This window comes from Dryobates pubescens, chromosome 2 (assembly GCF_014839835.1).
Source record: "Dryobates pubescens isolate bDryPub1 chromosome 2, bDryPub1.pri, whole genome shotgun sequence".
Classification (NCBI taxonomy): domain Eukaryota; kingdom Metazoa; phylum Chordata; class Aves; order Piciformes; family Picidae; genus Dryobates; species Dryobates pubescens.
The window spans coordinates 16,755,724-16,781,337 of NC_071613.1; the positions used below are offsets into that span (position 1 = coordinate 16,755,724).

The 25,614-nt window shown below is 44.0% G+C and overlaps 1 protein-coding gene and 3 non-coding genes across 4 annotated transcripts; all 4 read left to right on the forward strand.

Annotated features, from left to right (window-relative positions):
• The first annotated feature begins 248 nt into the window (after positions 1–248).
• WDR43 (WD repeat domain 43) lies at positions 249–24,908 on the forward strand. Its single transcript, XM_009906054.2, has 18 exons — positions 249–517; positions 4,908–5,042; positions 6,753–6,874; positions 9,846–9,966; positions 11,093–11,232; positions 12,476–12,578; positions 14,239–14,303; positions 14,667–14,838; positions 15,307–15,393; positions 17,760–17,891; positions 18,656–18,793; positions 20,034–20,120; positions 21,186–21,217; positions 22,044–22,107; positions 22,979–23,092; positions 23,548–23,617; positions 24,205–24,260; positions 24,359–24,908. The coding sequence occupies exons 1-18, from the start codon at positions 290–292 to the stop codon at positions 24,476–24,478; spliced, it is 1,986 nt and encodes a 661-aa protein (XP_009904356.2). The 5' UTR covers positions 249–289; the 3' UTR covers positions 24,479–24,908.
• On the forward strand, positions 7,305–7,382 carry LOC128899369 (small nucleolar RNA SNORD53/SNORD92). The gene has a single exon (XR_008463071.1). It is a non-coding gene; the product is annotated as a small nucleolar RNA SNORD53/SNORD92 (small nucleolar RNA).
• LOC128899370 (small nucleolar RNA SNORD53/SNORD92) lies at positions 10,115–10,199 on the forward strand. The gene has a single exon (XR_008463072.1). It is a non-coding gene; the product is annotated as a small nucleolar RNA SNORD53/SNORD92 (small nucleolar RNA).
• LOC128899368 (small nucleolar RNA SNORD53/SNORD92) lies at positions 16,157–16,235 on the forward strand. The gene has a single exon (XR_008463070.1). It is a non-coding gene; the product is annotated as a small nucleolar RNA SNORD53/SNORD92 (small nucleolar RNA).
• Positions 24,909–25,614: the final 706 nt, after the last annotated feature.

The window sequence follows — 25,614 nt, forward strand, 5'->3', positions numbered from 1 at the left end:
TTTGCTCCGGTGGCAGCAGGCGCCTCACCCGTTCCAGCGGTGACAGCGACGTCTCCCACGCCCGCTTCCGCGGCCTGCTGCCACGGTCCGCACCATGGCCGGAGCAGAGGCCGGCGGCGGCAACCCGCCGCAGCTCGCGCCAGGCCCTCATGAGGAGAGAGGCGGTGCGAGACAGCGCGAGACGCTGAGCGGCCGCTCGGCGCGCGCGGGTGACGCCATCGGACGGCGCCGTCGGGGCGAGCACGCGGCGGGTGCGTGCGCCGGCGCGGAGGGTCGGGCGAGGAGCGCCATGGCGGCGGCGTGCGACGGTGAGGCGGTGGCAGCGGCGGGGGCCCTGTGCGCTTTCTCCCCCCGCGACCGTCGTTTCTTCGCCATCTCCAGTTCGGATGGGCGCCTGCGCGTGTGGGAGACGGCCAACAGTCGGTTGCAGCACGAGTACGTGCCCTCCGCCCATCTCAGCGCTGCGTGTACTTGCCTGGCCTGGGCCCCGCCGGGGGGACGGCCGCCCCCCAGTAAGGTACGGGCTGTATGTGAGGGAAGGGACGGGAGCATGACACCGGGGGAAAGGAGGCAGTGGGATGGGGCTGACGATGGTGCGAGTAGCCTTGACGCGTGGCCGCGGCCCGCTCGGCTTCACCCCGCCCTCCCGGCGCCATGTGGCGGGGGTCGGCGTGGCCGGGCAGGCCGGGGAGCAAAGATGCGGCGTGCTGGTGTGGGGTACGGGATGTGGGCCCTGTGGAGGGTGGGCACCTGAGCCCCGCAGGGTTCGGCCACGGTCTCCCCTGCCCCCCGAGGTGCTTGTGGCATGAGCACGCGTGATGTCTCCCGCGGTGGGGGGCCATGGGGGAATTCACGCTGCTCCGAGGAGCATTGCAGGATTGCTCGTCACAGGTCAGGTATCATGTGTTGGGGGGGACCAGCACTGGAAATTTTGTTACTTTTTTCACAACTTGACAAGGGGCTCTCATAAGAAGCGCTGACTGTGTAAAATCATTTGCTTTTCATAAACCCTGCACGGAAGAAGCCTTCCCTGAAGGAATGAGGTAGGTTACTTAATGGCACATCTTATCTTAATTCAGAAGGTGATGCTACAGAGCTGGCCGACTGCTGTACTGTTCACATTCCAGTAAAGGCAGTATCACTCCACACTTACTTCCCTGTGGAGGTATTTCTGTGCAAGCTGCTATGCTGTCTGTGGTGCGTCTTCCCAGGCTTAGGAATCCTGTGAGAAGGTATTTAGTAGCTTTATTCAGAACATACTTCAGGGGGGTCAGATGGTATCCACATGGAAATTTTTTAATGTAGCTTCACTTCAGGTGGACACTCAACCAGAAAGCAGCTGGAGCATGTACAGTAATGTACCTTTTAGTCTTCTATATGTTCAAGGAACCTCATTTTCTCTAGCTGGAACGTACCAGGTTGCCCAGAAAAGTTGTGGAGGCCTCATTCCTCAAACTGTTTAAGAGCAGGCTGGATGGAGCTTTGAGCAACCTGGTCTGGTGGGAGGTGTCCCTGCCCCTGGCAGGGGGGTTGGAACTCGGTGATCTTTAAAGCTCCTCCCAACTCAAGCCATTCTATGATTTCCTGGGGAAAGAAAAATAAAATCCCTTGAATAAAGCATGTGAAATCTGCTCCCTTTGTCATAAGAGGTAGGTGAGGCTTTTAAAGAAGTGTTTTGGTGTATCAGCAATTTAGTGTGTTTGGCATACTTTAAGAAGTGTTTCAAAATGCTTAATGCACAGGTAAGCAGACAAGAGGAAGAAGATAGTGTCTCTTTTTTTCTCAGTTGAGCAGCATGGTCCCTGCATTTGGTAACTTCCCAGAACACTGGAAGAATGCAGCAGAAAGGGCTGGTTTTAGACTGGCCTTAACTTGTTCATTTTTCAGGTAACTTTGAAGGAAAAAGGGTAATACTTGCATTAATTGCTGGGCTGTGTAGGTTCTTCACTCTTAAACTGAAATGAAACTGGCATGTGAAAATGGGGGTAATCTGTGCTGTGCGAAACAGAGCTGCTGTGGTGGTTCAGCCTGGAGAAGGGAAGGCCCTGGGGGAAACCTAATTGCCCCCTTCCAATACCTGAAGGGGGGCTGCAAGTGGGCAGGAGAGGGACTTCAGAGGCCTTCAGTGACAGAGTGAGGGACAATGGTTTGAAATTAGAGAAGAGTAGATTTAGACTGGATGTTAGGAAAAAGTTCTTTACAAGGAGCACTGGAACAGGTGTCCCAGAGAGGTGGTGGTTGTGGCCCCATCCCTGGAGATACTTAAGGTGAGGCTCGACTGGGCTCTAGGTGACCTAATCTAGTTGAGGATATCCCTTCCATTTTACATAACTTCCTTTAAGCATCTCTGCTCATTGAAACACTGTGCTTTTTTCAGGCACAGTTGAGGGATTTCTAAAAAACCTTCAGTTTCCATAAATCTGAAAAAAAACCCCACACCCAAAAATTAGAAATGCAAAGGAAACCAATTCTTGGTACAGCTCAGCTCCCTTATCCTATCCTGTCCATGCAAACAGGGGGCTCTTATGTTTAAAACCTTGATCCACAAGTGAATCCCATATGGATCTCTGCTCCAGTTGGCAGTCTGCCTGTGTACTAATCTCATGCAGTGTAGAGAAGTTGGATTCTTTTTTCGCTTGGTTTGCCTTTTTCCTGGCTTTTCTTTTCCAAACATTTTTAATTAGTTTTTGGTGAGTTTTGTTTTCTTTTTTTGTTTGTTTGAGATTGGCCACAACCGTCAGAAATGGAGGGTGAACAAAGTTAAAGGATAATAAAATCTGTTCACCATAGAATTGTAGAATGGTTTGGGTTGGAAGGGACCTCTAAAGGTCATCTAGTCCAACCCCCCTGCAGTGAGCAGGGACATCCTCCCCTAGATCAGGTTGCTCAGAGCCCTGCTGAACCTGAGTTTGAATATCTCCAGAGATAAGGCCTCAACTACCTACCTGGGCATCCTGTTTCTGTGTTCTGTCACACAGAATCACAGAATTCATCCTGTTGGAAGAGACCTCAAAGAGGATCCACTTCACCCCTGGACCCAGTACTAAAAGGTCAACACTAAACCATGTCTCCAAGTGCCAGGTCCACACTGTGCTTGAACACCTCCAGGAATGGTGATTTCACCACTGCCCTGGGCAGACCATCCCAATGTTTGAGAACCCTTTCAGTGGAGAAGTATTTCCTGACATCCAGCCTGAACCTGCCCTAGTGCAGCTTGAAACCATTTCCTCTAGTCCTATTGCTTGACACCAAGGAGATGAGGCTGAGCCCCTCCTTGCTCCAACCTCCCTTCAGGAAGTTGTAGAGAGCCAGGAGGTCTCCTTGTATTTGTGGGTTTGCATTGCAGTGAGAGTCTGGCTGGTAATTGGTAAAACTTCCTGAAGAGATTGAGAAGTAGCCGAAAACACATAAACTTTACTTGCATCTCCACTGGCCATGTGGCCCTTCTTTATGTGTCAGACAGCAGATTGAAGATTGCTATCAAAAATGAAGCTATTTGAGACTCTTAAAACCTCTTTGATTTATTTCATTGGACTTTGTGACTGCTGGTTTCTCAGTTGCTCTGTTTTCAAACTATTTTATAAAGGTTTTTCTTTCCCAGGGAAGAGTGAACCTAAAAAAATGCTTTGGTTTTAAAAATATTTTGATACTTGTTGGCCTGAAGCAAAATACTTCTTGCAGGATGTATTGTTTGTGTTAAACACAAAAGTCCTGCTTCTAAGGACCAAGATACTTGTCTGCATTCTTTCAACTTCAAATCTTAGTGGTGGTGAAAACTCCCTAAATCCTGATTGCCATTTTACCTCTGGAGTGAAAATTACTTACACTTGCTGTGTGACCTCTGTTGTGTCATAGATAAGCTGCACCACATGGAGCTCCCACACAGCTGATTGCTCACTGATTTTAGCAGTCTCCTTTGGCTTCTGGTTGCTCATCAGTGCAGGTGTATCTGTTGTGCAGAGGAAGAATTAACTGGTGTATATATTGTATTGGCTTTGTAATTGGTGAGAATGCTTTGCTGTGACATAACAAATGTATGGAGAGTCACCAAGCTCATTGTAAAAGCTAATCAGTGCTATTAGGGATGAGGTTTTTTTTTTCCTTCTGAAGCCCAAATAGATACTTTTTCTCCTTTTTTTTTGTTCCTTCTTCCCTTTGTAGTGTGTCATGTGGGATTGACCTGGTGAGAAGAAATGTAGTGGCTTCTTGTGACTTCTTTGGCTTGACATGCTCAAGAGACACTTTTATTCATTCTTCACACTGGTGTGCACCATTCCCTCATTTTTGATTTGGAGAGATGGAGTGGAATTTCTCCTTGAAGTGGTCAATAGCACTTGCAGCAGAAGGGTGTGAAGACTTAATTGCCTGATCATAGGAAGCTCTCTGCTACTGATGACAAGACTTGGGCACAGCGCTTAGCTAGGAGTTTTGGTTGCTGCCCTCTTCATAGCTGGGTTGTGCTTTCATTTTAGGAGGCATTCTGAATCTTTAGTATTTGCAAGACTCTTCTGAATAGCTCTTGAGAAAAGATCCCCAAACCTGATCATTCCTCAGGAAGGGCTTCCATTTTGTGGATGAAGTATTCTGCTGATAGCAATTTCTGCCCTGGGACACAAACTCAGTGAAAAAAAATGTGGATTTTTTTCCCCTCATGTATGGACCCTAGGCCAGCAAAATAGCCTTCAGCAAATGTTTCCAAGTGATTCACAGCAACTTTCTTACCTTGTACAGGGAGGTACAAAGTGAGTCTCTGGGTTGCTGTGCACTTCATTGTCTTAATTTTGTGTCTCGGTAGAGTTTGTCCTGGCTGACTGAGTCTCTCATTTAACAGGAGGTGTTTTTCCCTCTGCTTTCATGCTGTGGTCACTAACTTATGTCATGTTTTTTTTTCTGTTTCAATTTTCCAGGATGGCCCCCAGAGGAAAAAACGAAAGTCTGAAGTTGCAGAAGTGGACAAACAGTTAGATATCCTGGCTATTGGTACAGCAGTTGGTAGCATTTTGTTGTACAGCACAGTAAAAGGAGAACTACAGAGCAAGCTAGTAAGTAATGCATCCTTCATCACGTGCTACCACATACTGATGGTTTCAGTCACTTTATTCTGTTTTTTTTCTCCTGCTCAAAAACAGAATAAACCAACCCTAATTATTCAGTTGGGGGTTTCTTTGTTTCCAATTTCATCTTGGTGACTGCACATGTGCATAGAGGTGCAGTAATTCAGGTGAAAACTTCAAGTGGTGCTTTTTCTCTTGCTGGCAGCTGAGAAATCTTGCTTTCAAAGTTAGTGTAATACCTTAATGTTGTGTATGGATTTGTTACTTTGCACTACAAACATCAGCAATGATGAAATGATTAACTGGAGAGTGAAGTCCTCCATGGGTGTATCATACCTTCAGTTCCTGCACAGTATTGTGGGAGAGGAGGGAAGGACTGAAGTGCTCATCCACTGATGGGGAAGGTGTTAAGGGAGGCTTCAGGGAACTTACCTCTCTTGAGGAACCTCTGAGTATCTGGCCATTCTTGAATGAGATAACATTGCCTTTTAGTTTGTCTTTCTCATTGATAACTTCCCTCTTCCAACCCACCACACTGAATACCTTGGTTTTAGTCCCTGATTACATAACAAGCAGAAGTCTGTGAATGACTCTGCAAGACCAAATTTGAGATACTGGAGTATAGTTTTGCTTCTAAAGAGTTAGCTGTTTTTAGGGTGGTAACTGTGCAAGAATTTAGAGAGGGCAGTGACTCCTAAAAATCATGATATATGTAAGTGACACTATCTAAGGAGTATCAACTGCTGCATGGAAAAGCTGTACTGATGCCTGAAAACTGAACAAAATAAAGGAGTCTGAGGTTAAAATGTACTGTTTCTGTCAGTTTGAAAACACTGGCTGCTCTTGTGTAGGAGCAGGACAGCAGGTGTTATGTGGCGAGTACTCTGTAGTAGAGGTAGGTTGAATTAAAGGCTTATTCCTACCAGATTAAGAGCTGTGACTTTTAACTACACTTATGGAATAGAGTGCCTTTGTTGGGATGTATTTTGTCTTGCTCACAACTGATTTGCACATGGGGGAGTTGTCTGAGCTGCCAGGTGCCAATGCAAATAGTGACATTTTAGAAACTCCAGGAAATATTTTCATAAAACATTAAAAGCTGTATTTTAGCTTCAGAGTTTGTGGTTGTTGAGAGCTGGTAATAGCTCACTCTTGAATGTTGAGTGCAAAGGGAAGGCTGCTCAGCTCTGAGTGTACATAAGCAATCAGACACTTAGCTGACTGTCAGCAAGACCTCTTCACTAGCCTTTCCAGTGAAGCAAATTGCATTCTGTTGGGCAGCCTTGTTTGGCTGTGTGTATAAAAATCGTGGTCAGGACAGTTGTTTTTTTGTTCCCTCTGAAGTGCTTGGAAAGGAATGAATTCAAAAAATAATGTGTACTTACCAAAAGAGGGATTGTTTTTAATGTATACAACTGTATATGTATAGTGGTCTCTAAAACCATGCTTCAAGTTGCCAGTGGTTTGAATTTAGTTCTCAAAAGAGCAGCTTTTTTCTCATTGTTGGTGTGGGGAAGACTCGGTAGTCAACAAATTCACGTTTAAAACATTGAAGTGTCACTTTGGGACATGGTTTAATGCCTGTGGTGGTGTTAGGTTGATGGTTGAACTCCGTGATCTTGGAGCTCTTTTCCAGCCCAAACAATTCTGTTGATTCTATGATGTATTAATGAGTTAACCATCTTTTACCTCTTGTAGGATGGTGGTCATGACAGTAGAGTAAATTGTGTGAGATGGCATCAAGACAACTGCTGCTTGTATAGCTGTTCAGAGGACAAACACATTGTGGAATGGAACACACAGACCTGCAAAGTGAAGTGGTAAGTTATGCTGATTTTTGGGTCAGATGTGTCCACACTTGCTTTTGTATGCTTCCTTCCTCACAGGTTTTAGTGAGCCTGTGTTGGAAATGCTGCTCTCTGCTATCCTGGCTTCATGCCCACTGTACAGAATTGATTGTTGGCTCTTACTTTTCTGAGCTGGGAAGTGGTTGTATTAAGGGATAAAAGAAGATTTCATGATTGTATTTCTTTTTTTTTTGTCTTGTGTATTGGAAAACTCAATGAAATGAGTAACTGCCCTGTGAAGGATTTGGGTCCCTCCATGCTGACTTAATGGGATGTGGGCTTGTAGTCACTTTGGAAAAAGTCTAAATTCTAGAAAATACTATTGAAAGTAAGAGGGAGCAGGTACTGGAACATCTCATCCCAATGAAAGCAATTTCATGCATGTGTCTGTGCTGAAAGGGCCTTGCTGTGATGATAACCCACTTGGTTTCGCTCACTACTGATACGCAGTGAGGACAGTTCCACTTGGCTGTCTGAGCAGGCTGCTACTGTTTGAAACTACTGTTGGTGCAAAGTAAGAAGATACCTGGTGTAGGCATTTAGTTCCTTTGGTAATAAAGTCAAACTGGTTTTAAACTTTGAAGAACTCAAGATTTCTATTAATGATCCTGGTTATCTTTGTTCAGTAAAAAGCCTTCTGTGTGATGGCATCTTGACCCTTCTTTTATGATGTTTCATTTTTGGTAACATTTCTCACTCTTGTGTTATCCTTAGGTTGTATTAAGTTTGGACTCTAAAAGTAGCAGAAGATGGCTTTAAAATCTTCCTTTATCTTATTGATACACACCCAGTTCCCTCACCTTTTTCTCTTACGTTACACACTCTAGTCCCTAAACTGCCTTTGTGTCTGCACTGGATTTACTCAACTGTGTCAGTGACTTTGTTGTACTCTCCATAAGTGGACAAAGTGCTTAGATGCAGTTTCAGAAGTTGTGCATAGAGGAAAAGAGCCACTTGCCTTGACCTGCTGACTACACCCCAGCTAATGCAAATCAGCATACAGTTAAACAGTATTGGGATGTCCTTATGGAGTGACACCAGTGGCCACCAGCTGGGCTTCGTACCAGTGATGGTAGCTGTTTGAACTCCATGATGCAGGCAGACCTTACCCTTCTGTAGAGTCCATCCATTCAGTCTGTGTATCTCCAGTTTGGCTGCAGGGATACTCTGTGAGATGTCAAAAGCATTGTTAAAGTCAAGTTAAAATGGCATATGTGGCTTTCTTCTTACTAACCAAGACAGTTGTCTCATTAGGAAGGCAATTAGGTTGGTTAGACACAATTTGATATCTGTAAATCTATGCTGCATGTTTCCAGTCACACTTTTTACCCTTGTGTGCCTGGAAATGGCTGCCAGGTGGATTTGTTGTAACGCTGCCTGTTGGTACCTGCATTATTCTTCTTGTGGTTATGTTTTGTTCCTGTTATTTTGTTTTTCCTCTTCAAGGCCCAGCTGTGTGGGCACTCAAGGATAGTGTGGTCTTGTAGTAAAAGTGCATCCCTTTCAGTCTTAAGGAGCTGACCATGTTTGACTTACTGTTGTGATCCCTAATTTGGTTTCCCTTTACTGTGGGGAATACTTAATCCATCTGACTCATGCACTAGGGACAGGAACATGGGAGGCCTGACTTTGCTCTTCAATGCTTTGGCCTTACGTTTGTGCTGACTGGGTTGCTACATCATTCTGCAGCAGGCCTACAGTTCCCTCAGGCTTATCTTACTGCTCATGTGCTCTATGCAGGTGTCCTTTTGTTTGCCTTCATATTTCCTGCTGGTTTGAATGCCAGCAAAACTTTAGCTAATTCTGTCCCTGTATGCCTGCACAATATTTTATATACTTCTGTGTTAACCTGTCTGCACTTTCATCTTCCATATGCTTGTGGGTTTTTGTGGGCTTGAGCTGAGGCAGGAGTTACCCATTTGGCCAAGACAGCCTTCTGCAATAGCTGGTGATTTTCTGCTCTTTGGGATAGACTGTTCTTTAACTCTGAGGAGGTTGCTTTCCTGGGCCCCTTTGCCCTTTAGGGCAGCCTCCAGGAGGATCCTGCTGTTCTGTCCTCTGAATACTCTAAATAAGTTACAGTCTGTTCTTTTGAAAGCCAGAGTTGTGATTCTGCTGTTCATATTGGTCATTTTTTCTGAGGGGCTTAGATAGAATTTTCTTGTGATTGTGATGGCTGAAGGTTGTCATCAACCTTCACATCCCTGACCAGTTCTTCCTTTTTTGTGTGTGTTTTGAGTAGCTGATCCAGTAAAACAGCTTTCCTAGTGTGGTTGTAAATCACTTGCGTCAAGTAAAAGGCTTCAGCTCTTACCAGCAATCTCTGGGACTGCTTTTGTCCTCCTGTGCTGCCCTTCCTACACCTGCTGGGGTGGTCAAAGCCCTTCAGAAGAAACAGGGATTATGAAAATTTATCTCTTCAGTTTTATTTGGCCAGTCTGTATCACATGCCCACCCTCGTTTGGGTCTCCTGTTGTACTTAAGGTCTCCATTGGCCCTTTGCCTGCTTCACTCTTTCATGCTACCCTTTACTTTTTGCCTTGCTTCTGTGTCCTTGCTGCAGTGCCTTCCTAAAGGTCCATTTATTGCAGCACTCCTGTCTTGCAAGATATTATGATGCAAAGAAGCCTCTTATTTTGAGTAGCAGAGGGTTTAAGAAAGGAATTCAGAACAGAATGGGCAAATAAGTCATTCAGTATTTTTGAGCTGCTGTATTTCTGTGTTAACAAACTGGAAGGAGAGGAGTGAAAACAGAATAGCTTTGACCTCATCTTTGACTCCTTAATTTCCTTTTTTTTTTGTGCTATAATTTTTTATTTCAATTTTCCAGCATAGTGGATGTGCATCTGCAGATGATGCTAATGAAAATTGTTGTGTTGTTATTTTTTTCCCCTACTTCTCCATCTTTCTCCCTGTCTCTCAAACTCCTCCATCCCAATTCTAGCAAGTGGAAAGGCGACAATGGCAGTGTCACCTCTCTCTGCATCAGTCCAGATGGGAAAATGCTGCTGTCAGCTGGTAGAACTATAAAACTGTGGGACCTGGAGACCAAAGAAGTCTACAGAGTAAGTAATTTGGTTAAGCTAGGTGCAAAAAAAATATCAACCTCTTCTTGATTGGTGACATTATGGAGATAGTATTTCCTGGTAGGACACCTGAAAATTTCAGTGGGTGTGAAGAGGCAGTTGGTGGTTTGGGGATTGCTGGAAGCTGTTGCTGTGATGATCTCTCAATGGTGGTTTCAACTTTCTGAGAGTTGAATGTGAGGACATTAAATTCCTTGGCTGTGTCTGAGCACGCTACCAGCACATGTTCCCAAGCCTGTAGCAGAAAGGTGGATGCTGCTTTTTTTCACTGGGTCCCTTTTGGATACCCTTCTAGCAGGAGAACTTGGTTCACCCCAGCATTAGTTACTGCTGGCATGGGTGTGTGCATGAATCTGTCCTCAAGGCCTTCACCTGTCTTTGCTAAACTTCATGTAACTGGTGGCATTATCAGCTTTGCTGTTGAAAGAGTTGGAAGGCATAGGAGCAAACCCCTTGTTGTTCCCTGAGCAGGGCTGAGACGTGAGCAAATGACCACGTTTTAGCTGTTCCGTGAATGCAGCCATGTTTTCTTGCCTGCTAGCAGATAGGACACAGCTAGTCTCAATCTCCTGATACTTGCTGTCAGGTAAGTGTGCACACATGTGCTGGTACTGTGGGCTTGTTAGCACATGGCAACTACTGTCTATGTTTGCATCCTATGATGACCAAACCCACTATTTATGAAAGTAGACTGAAGAACTGATTGCTTTTTGAGGGAGGGGTGGGGAGGTTGAGCAGCCCTAGAGTGTCTATGAGTCTAGTTTCATTGTAAAAGTTTGTGTAACATTGTGGGGGGGCAGAGAGTGCTTTTTGACAGTAACAGGTGGGTGATTTCTTTTGCATAGACTTAGTCCCAGTGAATTTGCTTTTCATTCCCCCATGGCACTTTTAAAATTCTGATAATTATCTGGAGGGTCAGAAGAAGTTTCCTTGAAATCCAGAAATGCATGGAAGGTGATCACCAGTGAAACAAGAAACCACTGAAATATCCTTGTTGACTAAGGAACACTTAGGTCTTTCCTACCTGCCTTTGTTAAGCAATGTTTTAATTTTTGCCATATGACTGCTTAGGGCAATCCCTGAACGGTTCTTCTTTTCCTTTTAGCATTTCACAGGCCATGCTACATCAGTGTCATCATTAATGTTTACCACAGTGAAACCTGTGAATGAAAATAAGCCCTTTGATGGAATTACAGGGCTCTATTTCTTGTCTGGAGCTATCCATGACCGATTACTGAGCGTGTGGTATGTAAGCTTTTCCTGACTTTCAACTTTGCTTATCCTCAGTGTGGAAGACAGAAGTATCTTCTGAACTCTGCTTAAAGTGAAGGTTAAACAGAAAGGGCACTAGAGAAACACAGTGATGATCTTTTAGATGGTGCTTTTGTTGAGTGAAGATGTGAATTTCCTTGGCTGTGGCTGAGCATGCTTCCAGTTGCCAGTTGAATCACTAGTGTGTGCCAAGAGCACGCTGTATAAGTTTTTCCTTGGTTTTTTCTTACTGTGAGGTCTATGCTAAGTTTTCTTGGTCAGTTTCATTTGGAAGTTAATTTGCTCTCAGAATTTACAATACCTTCTAAGCTGAAAGTTCATGAACCTCAATAAGGACAAGTGCAAAGTCCTGCCTTTGGGGAGGAATAACACCAGGCACCAGTACAGGCCAGGGGTTGTCCTGCTGGAAAGCAGCTCCATGGAGAAAGACATTGGACTCCAAGTGGACAGCAAGTTGTCCATGGGCCAGCAATGTGCCCTTGTGGACAAGAGGGACAATGGCTTCCTGGGATGCATTAAGAAAAGTGTGTCCAGCAGGTCTAGGGAGGTTCTCCCCCCCACTTTACTCTGCCCTGAAAAGCTTTGTCCAATTTTGGGCTCCCCAGTTCAGGAGAGACAGGAATCTCCTGGAAAGAGTCCAATAGAGAGCTGTGAGGATGATTGCAGACCTTGAACATCTCTCCTATGAAGGAAGATGGAGAAACGTGGGGCTGTTTCATCTTGAGAAGGCTGAGAGGGGATTTTATTAATGTACATAAATATCTGAGGGGTGGGTATCAAGATAAGGGTGACAGTCTCTTTATAATGGTGCCCAGTGATACAACAAGAAACTGGGTACAAGCTGGAACACAGGTGGTTCCTCCTCAAAACAAGGAGACACTTCTTAATGGTGAGGGTCACAGAGCCCTGTGCAGGTGACAGAGCCCTGGTGCAGGCTGCCCAGAGAGCTTGTGGGGTCTCACAAAACCAATCTGGATGGATTCCTGTGTAGCCTGCCCTCAGTGATCCTGCTCTGGCAGGGGGATTGGACTTGGTGATCTCTAGAGGTCCCTTCCAACCCCTAACGTTCTGTGAAAGCCATAATTGCAGCAGGAGTATTTTTGGGTGGGGTAGATAGTGCCAGGGTCACTGGTGGTTTGTAGGCTTTATGCTGTTTTTCAGGTGCAGAGGGTGCTGTTCATGCAACTGTAAATAACGTGTACTATTTGTCTTCCAGGCAGATCAGATCAGATAGGAAAGAAAAGAATGCTGTCATGGCTTTCACAGTAACAGATGAACCAACTTTTATTGACCTGACCATATCAGAAGTCAAAGAAGAGGTAGGGGCAATAATTTTGTGAGCAGATGTGTTCAACAATTTTCACTTGTCACATCAATTTCCTCTTCAGGGTGTGAAGGAAGGAGCTTGGTTTGTATTCGTGTTGTTCAGAAATTCACTGATTCAGAGATTGCAGGCTGGGAGGGACCCTCAAAGGTCATTTTGTCCAGCCTCCTTTCACAGGTGTAAGGATATCTGCCACAGGCACTGAAAGTTTCAAATCTTCATTTTCAAAGCTGCCAAGTGCAAATTCAGTGTTGCCTTCAGAAATGTGTGAAGGCAGAAATGTCAGTAGCTTCCTATTTAGAACAAGTTAGTAATTAAATTGGTTGTTAGAACTTGGCAGCAAAAAAAAGCCCCAAACAGAACAAAAAATGAAATAGACTTTAAGATTCCAGTTTGGGTATGGTCCTTGCTTATCTAATGGCAAATGGTTTTGGCAGTGTAACTGCATTTGGAATTGACTATCCTTTCATGAGTCACAGTAGCAGTGTGCATTCTCAAGGGCCTTCAGTTTCAACAATTCTTTCAAAGTATTTGTCTTAAGAAAAATATCTACACGTGAAACATCTTCACAAACTGTTTCAGTAATGATTGGAAACATTTTTCTCCTGTTGCCTTTAGATTCCTTTCCTAAGCCCTGTGTTTGGTTATTTTCTAATGTTTCCAGTTGTGCATGTACCGGAGATAAGAATATTCTGTGCTGTGCACTCTCACTTCACTTTTTGGAGCACTCATCTCAGTTTCTTCCCTCTGAGTATATTTATAAGGTCAAGGCCTTGGTAGACTTGTGCCTCTAGATGTATTGGGTACCTGTAGTAGGTTGAGAGAGGGCTTAGCTCTCCCTCCTCCACAGAGTAAGAAACCACAGCTAAACCAGTTGAAGAGCAAAGCTATATATTTACAAGCATATATGGAAAGCAGGTTATATATAACACAATATATACAGGTATTTACAATATATATACACAGAAATATACAACAAAAATCCCTCCCCCAGGAGGGATCCCCTCCCTGTAACCCCCTCTCTCCCTCCCTACCTCCCTTTTTTTCCCAAAAAAGGGGTTAGAGAGAAAGGCAGGCAAGTTATTAAGGGAAAGAGTTGTTAGTAAGCTTCAAAAGCCCATGCAGGATTAGTTTTTGCTTATCTGAAGGCCAACTCCAGCAGTTCGAAGAGAAGCAGGCAGGGAGAACAGGCTGAAACCCACACTCCCCCAACTCCCAAACCAAACTGAACTGAGAGAAAAAAAAAATTCCAACTGCTCAACAATTTAAAGTTGCATTTTATCTATTCACCAATGAAATTCGTTTAGAATATCAGAATGTTTTTGTTCTAGTACCGAAAACATTCAGCCAGAGTGTCCCAGCACTGTTTTGTCTTAAAGGCACAGCCTCAAACGATCACAGTACCATAGTTTTGGAACTTGTTGCTTGTGATGACCTGTATGCTACTGTGCAAAGTGTTCAGAGTTGGATTTATCACTAGTGATACATTAAAGTACAGGGGTTTTTGTCTCTTAATAGTTGTTCTAATGTTCCTGTGATGTTAGTGTCTCTGATCTTCCTTACGGATTTAGTTAAATCTTTAATGTGTTTAGTTGCTGTCTCTGGATGTCCTGATCTTTAGTCTAATTAAAACCTTTTACTGTGCCTTCTTCCAGCCTGTGAAGTTAGCAGTTGTGTGCAGAGATGGGCAGGTGCATTTATTTGAGCATATCTTGAATGGGTAAGTCATACTCATGTTGAGGCTGTCTTTGAGATTTCTCTAAGGCAGAGTTCAATCTTCTCGTGTTGCTGCATGTAAGCTCTTGTGCCTGTTCATAAATCAAGTTCCAGCTCCTTGTCTTGAGCATTGGACACAATTCTGGAGAATTTACTTGTTGGGGCTGTGCTGCACTTTGGTATGAAGTGTTGCTTTAGCCAAGATTTTCATCTCCCTCTACCTCCCTCACCTTAGCCATCTGTAAAATGAAGAACTTGCTGAGTTTGCTGAGGGACTGCTAATGAAACATGCTAAGATGTGCAAGGTACTGAAGTGTTTAAGCTAAAACTCTTGGAATTTTTTTCCATTTCTTTTTTTTCCCCCCAGTTATTGCAAAAAACCCTTAACATCAAACTGTACTATCCAGATAGCAACACCTGGAAACGATGAGGACTCCACACCTAAACCGGTCCCGATTTTAGCAGCTGCTTTTTGCACGGACAAGCAGTCTCTGCTGCTTGTGTATGGAAACACCTTACAGCCCATCATAGAGAAAGTGGTATGTAAAACTTAGTGGAGAGGTGGGGGATTTTGTAATCTGGACTATGTGTTGCTCCCAGTTGGAGAGATGTTCTTTATACTTATTTGTTTATTGATCTATTCAATTGTGTGACAGAGCTTATTCCTTTCCCCTTTTCTGGGAGCTATAACTTGCCCCTGAGCTGTTTTGAAGGGCAATTTACATTGCTGGCTGTTTCTTGTCATTTCAGCCGTTAATGAGTTAGGCCACTGCAACTGCTTTTTAATACTGTTTCAGTTTGCCTGTGTGAACCTCTTAGGAGGGCATAGAGATCTGTTAGTAGAAGGCAGATGTGCAAAGCAGCTGCTGTTCTAAAATGAAAAAAGAAATTCATTCTGCTTTATACCTCTGGCATTTGGTCTGTCAGTAGCATAATGAATCACAGGAGTGAATCTCAAGTATATTAACTGGTTTTGTCCTTAACTGGTTTTCTTCCTGTCTTTCTAGTCTTTGAATACCACTGAATCCCACGTGTGTTTGATAAGGGACATCCAGAAAGTGTTGTCACTTAAAACAGATGTTGCTTTAACGAAGGTGAGCTTTGCATGAAGCACGGCTTTGTTTCTTCTCTTGTTTTACTTTGGAGATGGTAGAATTCACTGGTCTCTTCTAAAATGAGGTTGGATTTCTGGATGGACCTGCTTAGAGCTGTAGTGGCAGCTACAGCTATCCATAGCATTCAGTCAGTTGTGGGTAAAGTGTGCTTTGTGGCCTCTGCCTTTGTGTGCGCTTGCGCACATCTTTCCATAGCTCAGAGCGGGTCCTATTCTCAGGGGGTCTGACAAACAAGGCTGGCTGATGGTTCTTTTCCTTCCCCTAGTCTCTGTCAGTTTGTACAGCCTCTTTGCTCCTGGTGGTTTGGGGTGAAGTAGGGAGAGCTTTGTTTTAGAGTCTAAATAAAATGCAATGAAGCCTTCAAGGACTTGTCCCTTTGGCTCTTTATCAGGATGGCCTTCACATGTTCCTATTCCAGGGATATGTATGGCACCTGGGAATGTGAACACGACACTTAGATGGCAGTAATGTCCACTGAGGTCACTTGCCACCATTTTCTCATGCAGGATACTCTGGGCTTCAGACACAGGCTGTGAACTTGTTAACCAGAGTGCGTATTCCAGGCCTTGAAGATTTGAAATGCTTGCAGTATCAGTGACGTGAACAGACAGTGCTGCTTTTCTAACCCCCAAGTTAGCCACTGGTTCTGGTGCTCCATCAGCTAGGAGGGGTTTTGTCCTGATTCCTGGGGCTGGTGGGTAGCAGAGCTGTCAGGTAGTGAGAGGTGTGGGAAGTTCCTGGCATGCAGTGATGATACCCATCTTGGTTTCGCTTTTTGCTGAACTGCAGTGAAGACACATTTCTCTTGGCTGTCTGAGCATGCCTTGTGGGGACAAGGTCAGTGATGAGCAAAGGAGGCAGTATTTTAACACTCTTGTAAAACATCAGTAAAACTCTTGAGCTGCAAACCAAAATGGTTTCCTTACACAGTACATGGAAGTTGCTTTGCTCACTGTAGTAGATGACACTTGCATTGCTTCAGTGGGCACCCAGCAGGGCTCCCACAAGTATAGAAGTCTGGGCAGGTACTTGAAAAAATGGTTTGCACAGAAGTGTTCTGGAAGTAACAGGTAGTATTGCTGATGTTCTGAAGTTGCATACTCTTTTACATGCTCTGTGGGTCAGGGGAGCACTTGGTTATTAAATATGTTGCCTTTAAAAGTCAGGCTCCTTTGTGCTTATTGAAAGTCAACACCATAGCTGCTTTGGTGTAACCTAAGTTGCTCTGTCATTGTAACCATAGTCCCAATTCAGACCACTGTGTTCTGCATCTGAGCAATCCCTAGAGAAAAACTGGTGGGACTGAATAGTAACTAGCTTTTACATTGTGCTGCTGTTTCTGGTCAGTTCTTACCTTCCAGTGGGAGCCGTGTTAATCTGCATGCTGTTTATGGGCCTGTTAGTCCACCTGCTATCAACATGAGGAGGAACTTCACTGTGAGGGTCACAGAGCACTGGAACAGGCTTTCCAGAGAGGTTGTGGAGTCTCTTTCTCTGGAGACTTTCAAAACCCATCTGGATGTCTTCCTGTGTGACCTGTCCTAGATTCTATGGTCCTGTTCTGGCAGGGGGGGTTGGACTCAATGATCCGGAGGTCCCTTCCAACTCCTAACATCCTGTGATCCTGTGAGCTCTTGATGGATGTCATGGGTTAAGTTGCTGCTGTTATTCAAAAGCATCCTGCCTAATGCCAGCTTCAAATGAGAGTGCTGGCTGGAGCAGAGTATTACGGGGCTTGAAGTTCAGAGTGTAATGTGAGAGGTGTCCTGTTCAGGTTGCTGCTTTGGGTGTTGGCTCTCTCCTGCTGGGATGACAGCCAGATGGAGAGGGATGAGGGGAGTAGCTCCCTGGTGTGGGGTTTAGCTCACTGTCTTCTGCTTGCTGCTGCTCTCTGCAGGTTTTTTTGTGCAGATAGGTTAAGGTAATTGTGCATTGTGTTATCTCTTTTGTATTAAACTCTTTTTATCTCAACTCAGAGGAGTTTTTTGTGCATGTGTTGCTTTTCCCGCACTTCTGCATTGGGGGGAAACAGGAACCTGTTTAGGTTAGCAAACATCCAACTGCTTATTGTTGGATACAAACAATGTGTTTGAGTGTTATGGAACAAGCTTGTCAGTAAAAAGATTCACAGGTGATTTAGAAGAGAGCATTGCTATGAAAACTATCTCCCTTCTGCTTGAGGTTGTTAGTTGCTACTAAAAATGTAGGATATGTCCAAAAAATGGGTTGTGGCAGGCTGGTTTTACTGTGTATGCAAGAGTCTTGGAATAAAATCAGTATTTGAAACTGGAAGAAAGCTGAAGATCTTAGCAGTTCATGCAGATGTGGTTACCTCTGTTTGCCAGGTAAAGACACCTGTTGCGAACTCGGACACCAAAATTCTAGTGCCAGGCATTCCAGGACACAGCACAACTGTCAAAACTCCATCCTCAGGAAAGGAGAAAAAGAAAAACAAGAGGAAACCTGGAGAGATAGAGGTAAAGTGCTGCCTTCCTCTTTTAAACACAGCAATAATGGAGAAAATGAAGTTGTAAGTTGTCATTACAGCTCCTGTAGGGGAACTCGAAGTTGCTCTGCTAGGTGTGGAAGCAAGGTTAATTATGCTATTTGTATTAAAGAGACTTCCCTCTGCTCAAAACCTTTCACCCTGTTGTGGTTTAAGCTCTTCCCAGAGCCCAAAAGCCCAAAATGGAACAGATTTATATTGCCTCCCCTTCCCCTTTTCCTGGTAGGGAAAGCAAAATTAGGCAGGAGGAGAAGAGAGAGGTGAATCTACAAAAGAACAGTCTTGAATCGATTTGGAAGTTAAAAAGGTAAGTTTACCAAACTATGGAAGGCATTTGAGTAAAGGGAAGGTTACAAAGGTGTAAGGAAAAAATGTAAATAAAAATACATACAAAACCAGACACAGCTGGCAAAGGATTCTTTGCATGTAAGATGCATTCTCTTTAGATGCAGTTCCCTAGGAGTCTGAAACAGCATGGAACTGGCCCCACCACGTGGTTAACAGCAGCAGCACCAGGATGTCGGCAGGACAGGGGCAGGAGAAGAGAGCCTGGCAGGAAACAGCCCTCCCTTTGACTGCTTTGTCATCTTTTCTCAGTCTGTTCTCTATCAGTCCATTCAAAGAAGATGCAAAATTGATGTAATTTTCAAGCATAATCAGAAGGGAATGCTGTAGGTTTGATAACTTTGCTTTCAGCTGCACTGAAACAGCGCTGCCCTTGTTTACTGTGTGCAGGAGAGCATTGAAGAGCGCCTAGGAGCACTGGACATTGATGTAAGCAAAGTGAAAACTCCAGGGGGCCTTCCACAGGCAGACAGCTTCGCAGTGCTTTTGGTGCAGGGCTTGGAGAGCAACGATGCGGAGATCTTAAATGTAAGTGGTGCCTACTCACTGTCTGCTGCTTAATCTACTCATGAGACTTGGGGAGAGCCAGGAGGATTGCAAGTCAAGAACCTGTTGTTTCTCCCAGCTGCCTTTTTGCTGATCTGCTGCTCAAGGCAGTGTTAACATGAATGGTAATAGTGGTAATGCTTTGTCGTTACCTGCCTTTCTTTCTGAGTCAGTCCATCAACTTTGAGAAGCTTATGTTAATGATAAACTTGTTATATAAAACATCTGAAGGGGACCTACAATAAAGCTGCAGAGGGGCCTTTTGCAAGGGCTTGTGGTGCTAGGATGAGAGGGAAAGGATTGAAGCTTGAGGAGGGCAGATTCGGACTGGAGATTAGGAAGAAATTGCTCACAGTGAGGGTGGTGAGACACTGGAACAGTTTGCCCAGGGAATTTGTGGATGCCTCCTCCCTGTGTTTAAGTGTCGCTGTATAGGGGTCGGGGTATGGATAAGGTGACGGTCTGCGTGACAAGAATCAAACACAAGCAGAGCATCTAGAAGGCCAAAAAAGCGACTGATTTATTCCAGCACACAACTCATATATTGTGTGTATCGTTAGTGTGGCTGCCTGCAATTGGTTAATGAACTTTTCTCAAGATTCTCATGGATCAGCGATAGCATTGTCATAGTTACTTGTTAAGCTAGTCCAGGTGGCCTCACAGCTTATCTTGCAGTTTCTCCTTCCCACTCATTCTGTCCAGGGAGTTTCCAGATTCTCATGGGAGCACAGAGATGTTTTCTCACCAGAGCTCTTCCGAGGGTTCACAGATACATCACAGTCCCCCACAGCCCAAGGATCATCTGGTCCAACCTTTTGAGGTGATAGTGTAGTTTAAATGAGATGGGCCAGCACCCCATCCCTGTCAAGCTGAGCTTGATGCCAGCACTTTCACTTGAATAGCTTAGCCTTACACTTGGACTAGGAGGAAACAATAGTTCTGAGGCAGGGAAATAGTCATAATAGTTCAATGCTGGATAGAAATTATTGGTGGAAGATCCTGGTGAAGATCCTGGTGAAAGGCATTTATTGACAGAGGTCAAGCAGAGAAAAATGGCAGGGGAAATTCTCAGGTGCATGTTATGCTTTGTTCCTGACAGGGTGGGTAGGCTTGAGACCATGGTATATTGTTTTAGGTGGGTTGAGTGCCTTGTTCTGTGCTCATTGCTCAAATACCTGTTAAAACTGAGTGATTCTCTGATCATTTTTTTCCATTTTAACAGAGAGTGCTTAACACAAAAAAGGAAACTCTAATAAAGAACACAGTAGCCAGGATGCCTATCCACGCTGTCATTCCACTGCTGCATGAGGTAGGAGAGACACTGTGAGCATTCTAGCTGGGGAAAGTCCAGGATGTGTCGTTTGTTTTTACCACTAAAATACTGCTTTGTGAATTTTGTGAGAGGGAAATTGTTCTTAATGTATCTCTGATATGCTCTTCTCTGGTTGAAGGTCAACCAAAGGACAGAATGCCATTGTCAAAGCTGGGAAGAGCATTAGATAGTCATCCAAGACAGTATTAAAGCATGGGGGGAAAAAAGGAAGAGGTTAAGCTAAAGCTTGCTTGGTCCATGACAAACAGTTACCACTGCATCTTCTTTTAAACTATTTAAAATGAGGGAAAATTTGCAAAGTGGAAACAGCAGTGTCAGCCAGGGCACGTTACATGAGCTTAAATATGCTTATGTGAGAGAAAAAAGAGCTGAATAAATACTTAGAACAGTGAGTTTAGATAGCACTTGGAAATTGGGGAGCAATTTCTTCCCTCTTTTGAAGATGGCTCAGAAGCTCATTTGCTATATTTAAGCTTTGTGACATCTCTCAGTAATAATTCCAAGGGAGATTTGGCTTCTGACCTGCTTTGTCAGTGATGTTAAATAAAAATCTCTGTTATGAGGATTAGCCTTTTCTAGACTTGACTTTCTTTAAACTGAGCATCATTTAGTTGCTCTTGTTATGTGAGCAAGCCCAAACTACGACAACTTAGCTTAATGAGGTGCAGTGTGTCTTGTCTAGGACCTTTGTTAGGGAATTTTAAGTGCAAGTGTTAGACTACAGCTTTTCCCCCTCGTAACACCTGCTCTACTAAGCAGATACAGAGACAGAAACTAGGAGATTTTCTTCCACTTCTGCCAGCAAGACTTCCAGTTTCAGTGTAATAATGAAAATCAGCTTCTGCCAGCTGGAAGCCTGCATCCAGGATGGTAGAGCCAGTCATGTAATATTCTGGAGCCTGGCAGTGGTTAATCCTAACAGACTTCAAGTGCTTGGAGATCTTTCTGCACCAATATTGAGGCTGTCATGGGGATGTAATGGTTGGGGTTTAAAATCATGGTGTGTTTGTTACTTACTGCTGACTCTCTCTCTCCTTTTAGCTTACGAAGAGATTGCAGGGCAACCCATACAGGTAAGAGATGACCCAAGGACAGTTTAACTCACTTGCAACTAGTCTGTGCATTATGGCTTCTCCCTCCACCTCTGTGACTGATGTCCGTAGTAACAGTACTTACACTGCAGCATCTTGAGATAAAAATTCTCACCTGATGACAGTGAGTGCAAAAAAGGAGCTTTTAGTGAGACAATGCTTTGTCAGGATGGATGAAGTGAAATCAAAATGGGAAAGGGATACCTGAAATAAGCATGGAACCCTCTCCCTGAAGTGCCAGGGAACTGACACTGTGGACCTGATCAATATGTAACATAAAATAACTATCAGATGATGTATAACTTCTTCAGTTTAATTAGCAAACCTGTTTAGACATCTCCTGGTGTTGTGTTGCCTTGCCTCCCCCCTCCTCATCTTGCTATATTGCTCTAAGAATAGCTTTGCTGTCCTTAATGGCGGTGTCTGGTGTTGAGTTGGGATTTTTCTGCCTTTGCTTTTTTGGTTTTGTATGTTTGTTTGTTTGCTTTTAAATCCAGATTCTCTCTGTGCTTTTGGTTTTGCTTCAATTTGTTTATTTTTAAATAGAAATTTCCTCATGTAGGTGAAGGAAGAAGTAGAATGCTTAAAATCTCCCATAAAAGCTGCCAGAAGCACATCCTTAGTTTAGTCCATCTCTGGAATGCCTGTTCTTTTCCTGACAAGTAACTTACACAGGTGTCTCATCTGGAGAGCCAAACTGATTTCCATCTGCATTTAACTTTTTATCTAGAAGTATTTCTCATCTGGAATGTGCAGTGGGTGTTTCTCAGCCACTCTCTCTTTGATAGAATTTCTTGTTCTTTTCCAGTGCCTCACTAATGGTTCGATGGCTGAAGTCTGTTTTCAGTCTACATGCATCCTACCTTTCTACAGTAAGTATTTTGCATTCATGCTAGTGCATGGAACTAGAACTAGATTGAAATACTTAGATATATCTGTGTTATTCCTGTGGGATTTCTGGCTCCTGCTTTCCACATACAGCAGTGCCCGAATCAATGTACAGAGGGCTATACCTCTGCCAGTTTTGTGGAACTGCTGCACATTGCCGATAAATTGTTTGTCTTGGTTATATTTCGTGGCGGAATTGCAGTCATCCCCAAGCCAAACCAAGATAAGTTATGACATACCTGTGAGAGTTAGGGAACAAAATGACTGTCAAAGCAGCCTGTGTTACTAAATCTTGCAGACCTAAATTTGCTTGGCTATTGTAAGTCTCATCTTGAGACTATCTGGGGAATGGCTAGATTTACAGGGTAAAGGTGTGTCAAAACTGGCAGGGTAGTAAGTTATGTCCTAGCTTCTGGATTGCAGCCAAGTGATGGATAAAGCACTCTTGCTTAGTTAAGAGAAAAAGGTATTTTGGTGCTGCTAGCCCTTTCTCCCGTGTGTTACAGAATTCATGTGTACCAGAATGTGCCATGTGTTCGGTAGGCTGCACTTGTACACTGGTGTGTGTTCAGGTCCCTTCTACACAGCTTTCCAAATAGTCCTTTAGCACCTGCTTAGAGCAGTGATTGGAAAAGTCCTGTAAGAATTGCCATGTGTTGAAAGTAGACAGTTTCTGAACATGGCCAAATGTTACCTGATCAGGCTGCAGATAGTTTCTGTGAACCCTCAGCTCTCCCTTCCCTGTAGAATAATGTAAGGCTTGCTTGTCCCAAACATACAAAGGTAGTTTAAAAATTCAGAGTAAGCCATTTGTGTCAACAACTTCATTTTTCTTCCTCCTTCTCTTCTCCCAAGTTGCCAGACCTTATCCCTCAGCTGGGGATGCTTTACCAGTTAATGGAGAGCAGAGTCAAAACTTTGCAGAAGCTTTCCCGTCTGCACGGAAGACTCTTCATTATTGCCTCCCAGGTGAGCTCCAACCAAAGAACACAGGCTGTGCAGAAGTGTTATTTACAGACTTAACCTTCGGTTGTGATTACACTTGTCATTGGGTACTTAATACAGTTGCTGTACAGCTGTGCTGATAAGGCTCAGAGCTGTACACTTAATGCCTGTCTCATTCTCTCACTCTTTGCTTCCTGGAAGTGTTTGCCATTTTTTCCTGCTCTGTGTGCCTACTAATACACAGAGTTTTAAAAGGGAATAGATAGGAGGTGCCAAGCCCCACCTCATTGTAGACACCTCTGAAATGGTACTTTATCCTTCATACTTATCCTTCATGTTTGGATGTTGAACTACTTCCCCAGATGAATAACACTGTGTTAAACTTGGTGCAGGCATCATTTATGTTGGTAGGAGTCTTGTTGACTTTTAAGGCTGGTGTCTGTGATTGTATCTAAGCCTAATCTGCAAATCCCATCCAGGTTGCAGCGTCAGAAGCGGGTGAGGATGTGACTGAGGTGAATCAGACTGCAAAGCTGGTGTATGAGGATGGTAAGTGGTGGATGCAAGGTGTAGCTCAGCTCCTGACTTCATGTGGCAGCCAGTGGGAAGTCAGTGGCAGTAAAGTTAGTGGTTAATGGTGTGGATATCTTGGTGTGGATATCTTGTAGTTCATTGTTCCTTCTTTCATACTCCTCCTTTTATTCCCTCCCATCTCTGCTTCACAAATTAAGGAGTGAGTTAATTGCAAGCTTGCTATGGTGCTTAAGATAGTGGGCTGCCCTTCTGCTAAGGTAGCTACAGCCCGTGCACTTCTACACAGGAGTCAGTAGGATGTCAAGGTAGTGGATCACAGAATGGTGGGGGTTGGAAGGGACCTTCAGAGATCATGTAGTTCTTTTCCATCGTCTTCCCCTGCTCAAACAGGTTTACATAGATCAGATTGCACTGGAACACACCCAGGTGGGTTTTGAAAGTCTCCACTGTTCATGTTGATCAAAATAATCTTCAGGTAGATTGAGTTGTGGAATTGAAGTGGCACAGTTTGGAGACCCAGCAGCATGTAGAGCTGGGCTTTGTTTGCACAATGACACTTCAAAGTCTGCTTTCTAGACTGAGGGATTGTTTTTTCTTTGCAGAATCCTCAGAGGAGGAAGGCTCAGATGATGAGATGATTGCAGATAAAGAGTCTGATGTAAGTGGAGTTGGACTGAATCTTCTCCCCTTTACTTGTAACAGAAAGTGTGTGGCTGGCAAAGGTTTACACCTCCATGTTTTTTTTACCTCCCCCAGGAAAACTGGGATGAAGATGAAGAAAAAGAGGAGCAATCTGATGAACAAGAAATGGCTGTTGAAAAGGAAATCAATGGTGATTCTGATGGGGAACCAGAAAACGAAAGTGAAGAAGAATAGCGACATGGAAGAAGAACTTCTAACAGTTCAAACAAGTGGGCCACCAAACTCTAATTCTGGATCAATCTTGCTGGGAGTTGCCATATTTGCATACAGGGAGTGCAGAGCCCTGCAGGCCCTGTGTGCAGAGGCACTTTTGGGGCACGGTGCATTTGTGGATCCAGAGCGTTTAACCATGCCAGCCTTCGCTCGCCCCATTTCCCTGCGCTTACTTATAGAAACATTTCTTCCACCTCATGGTCAGAGTCTGCCTGTCGTGTGGACATGGATTTGTATCTCAAGTGAAATAAATCTGCCACCACTCTTTGTGTGGGGAAACTTGGTTCAGCTTTACACTGAATTTGTTGCCGGTATTCAAGGATCTCTCTACCTTCTTTCCGTGCTTCGGTTAGCAACAGCAAGTGGGCATCCTGCTGCTTTTGTAACAAAAAACCAAAACCCAACAAACATCCCCCAAAAAAAACACAGGGAAAAAAAAAAGATTTAAAAAAAAAAAAAGAGAGATATTTTTGTAATATTTAAATTCTCTCCTGAAACTCTTTCCTTTGCCCCTGTCCTCCATCGGTTTAGCCATGCCTCGGCACTGTCTAGCTGCCGCCCTGGCTCACACAAATGGCTTTCTCTTCTTGGTTTTTTCCCTCCTTTTTTAAACAAATTTGAACTCAAAGACTTTTATATGTACCAATCAGTGATGTTTCTTGTGCTTCAAAAGGACATGAGAACTGTCAGTGGCTCCTGATGTTGTTTCGAGGGAGGCTGTATATAAGTTTAATGCGAAGCCAGAGGATAAACTGTGTTGAACTGAGAGGGGCAGTGAGGGAGGGAGATGAGAAGGCGAACACTTGTGCCTGCGTAGCGCACAGCCCTGCCCTTAGTCAGGGATTTTTAATCCCTCAGTGGCAGAACAAGGACAGCTATTTGCTCAGCTAATGGAAGCTGAAGTGGTGCAAACACATTTTTAAGAGCAAAACAAGGTAAAGGTTTGAGCCATTCACCACTAGAATGTACAATAATATATTTGTCTATAAACGGAGCTGTTGCAACTAAATAGCACCCTCTTTGTAAAGTGAATAAATATACATCTCCTTTACCAGATAACATGTCCTGTGGTGTTTGTTGAGAGAGGCCATAGGCAG

What these genes read in the sequence shown, in the direction of transcription:
- WDR43 (XM_009906054.2), top strand. Translation starts at nt 290, where the DNA reads ATGGCGGCGGCGTGCGACGGTGAGGCGGTGGCAGCGGCGGGGGCCCTG. An exon ending in GACGGCCGCCCCCCAGTAAG is followed by an intron (nt 518 to 4,907) that starts GTACGGGCTGTA and finishes TCAATTTTCCAG; the next exon opens with GATGGCCCCCAGAGGAAAAA. An exon ending in GACCGATTACTGAGCGTGTG is followed by an intron (nt 11,233 to 12,475) that starts GTATGTAAGCTT and finishes TTTGTCTTCCAG; the next exon opens with GCAGATCAGATCAGATAGGA.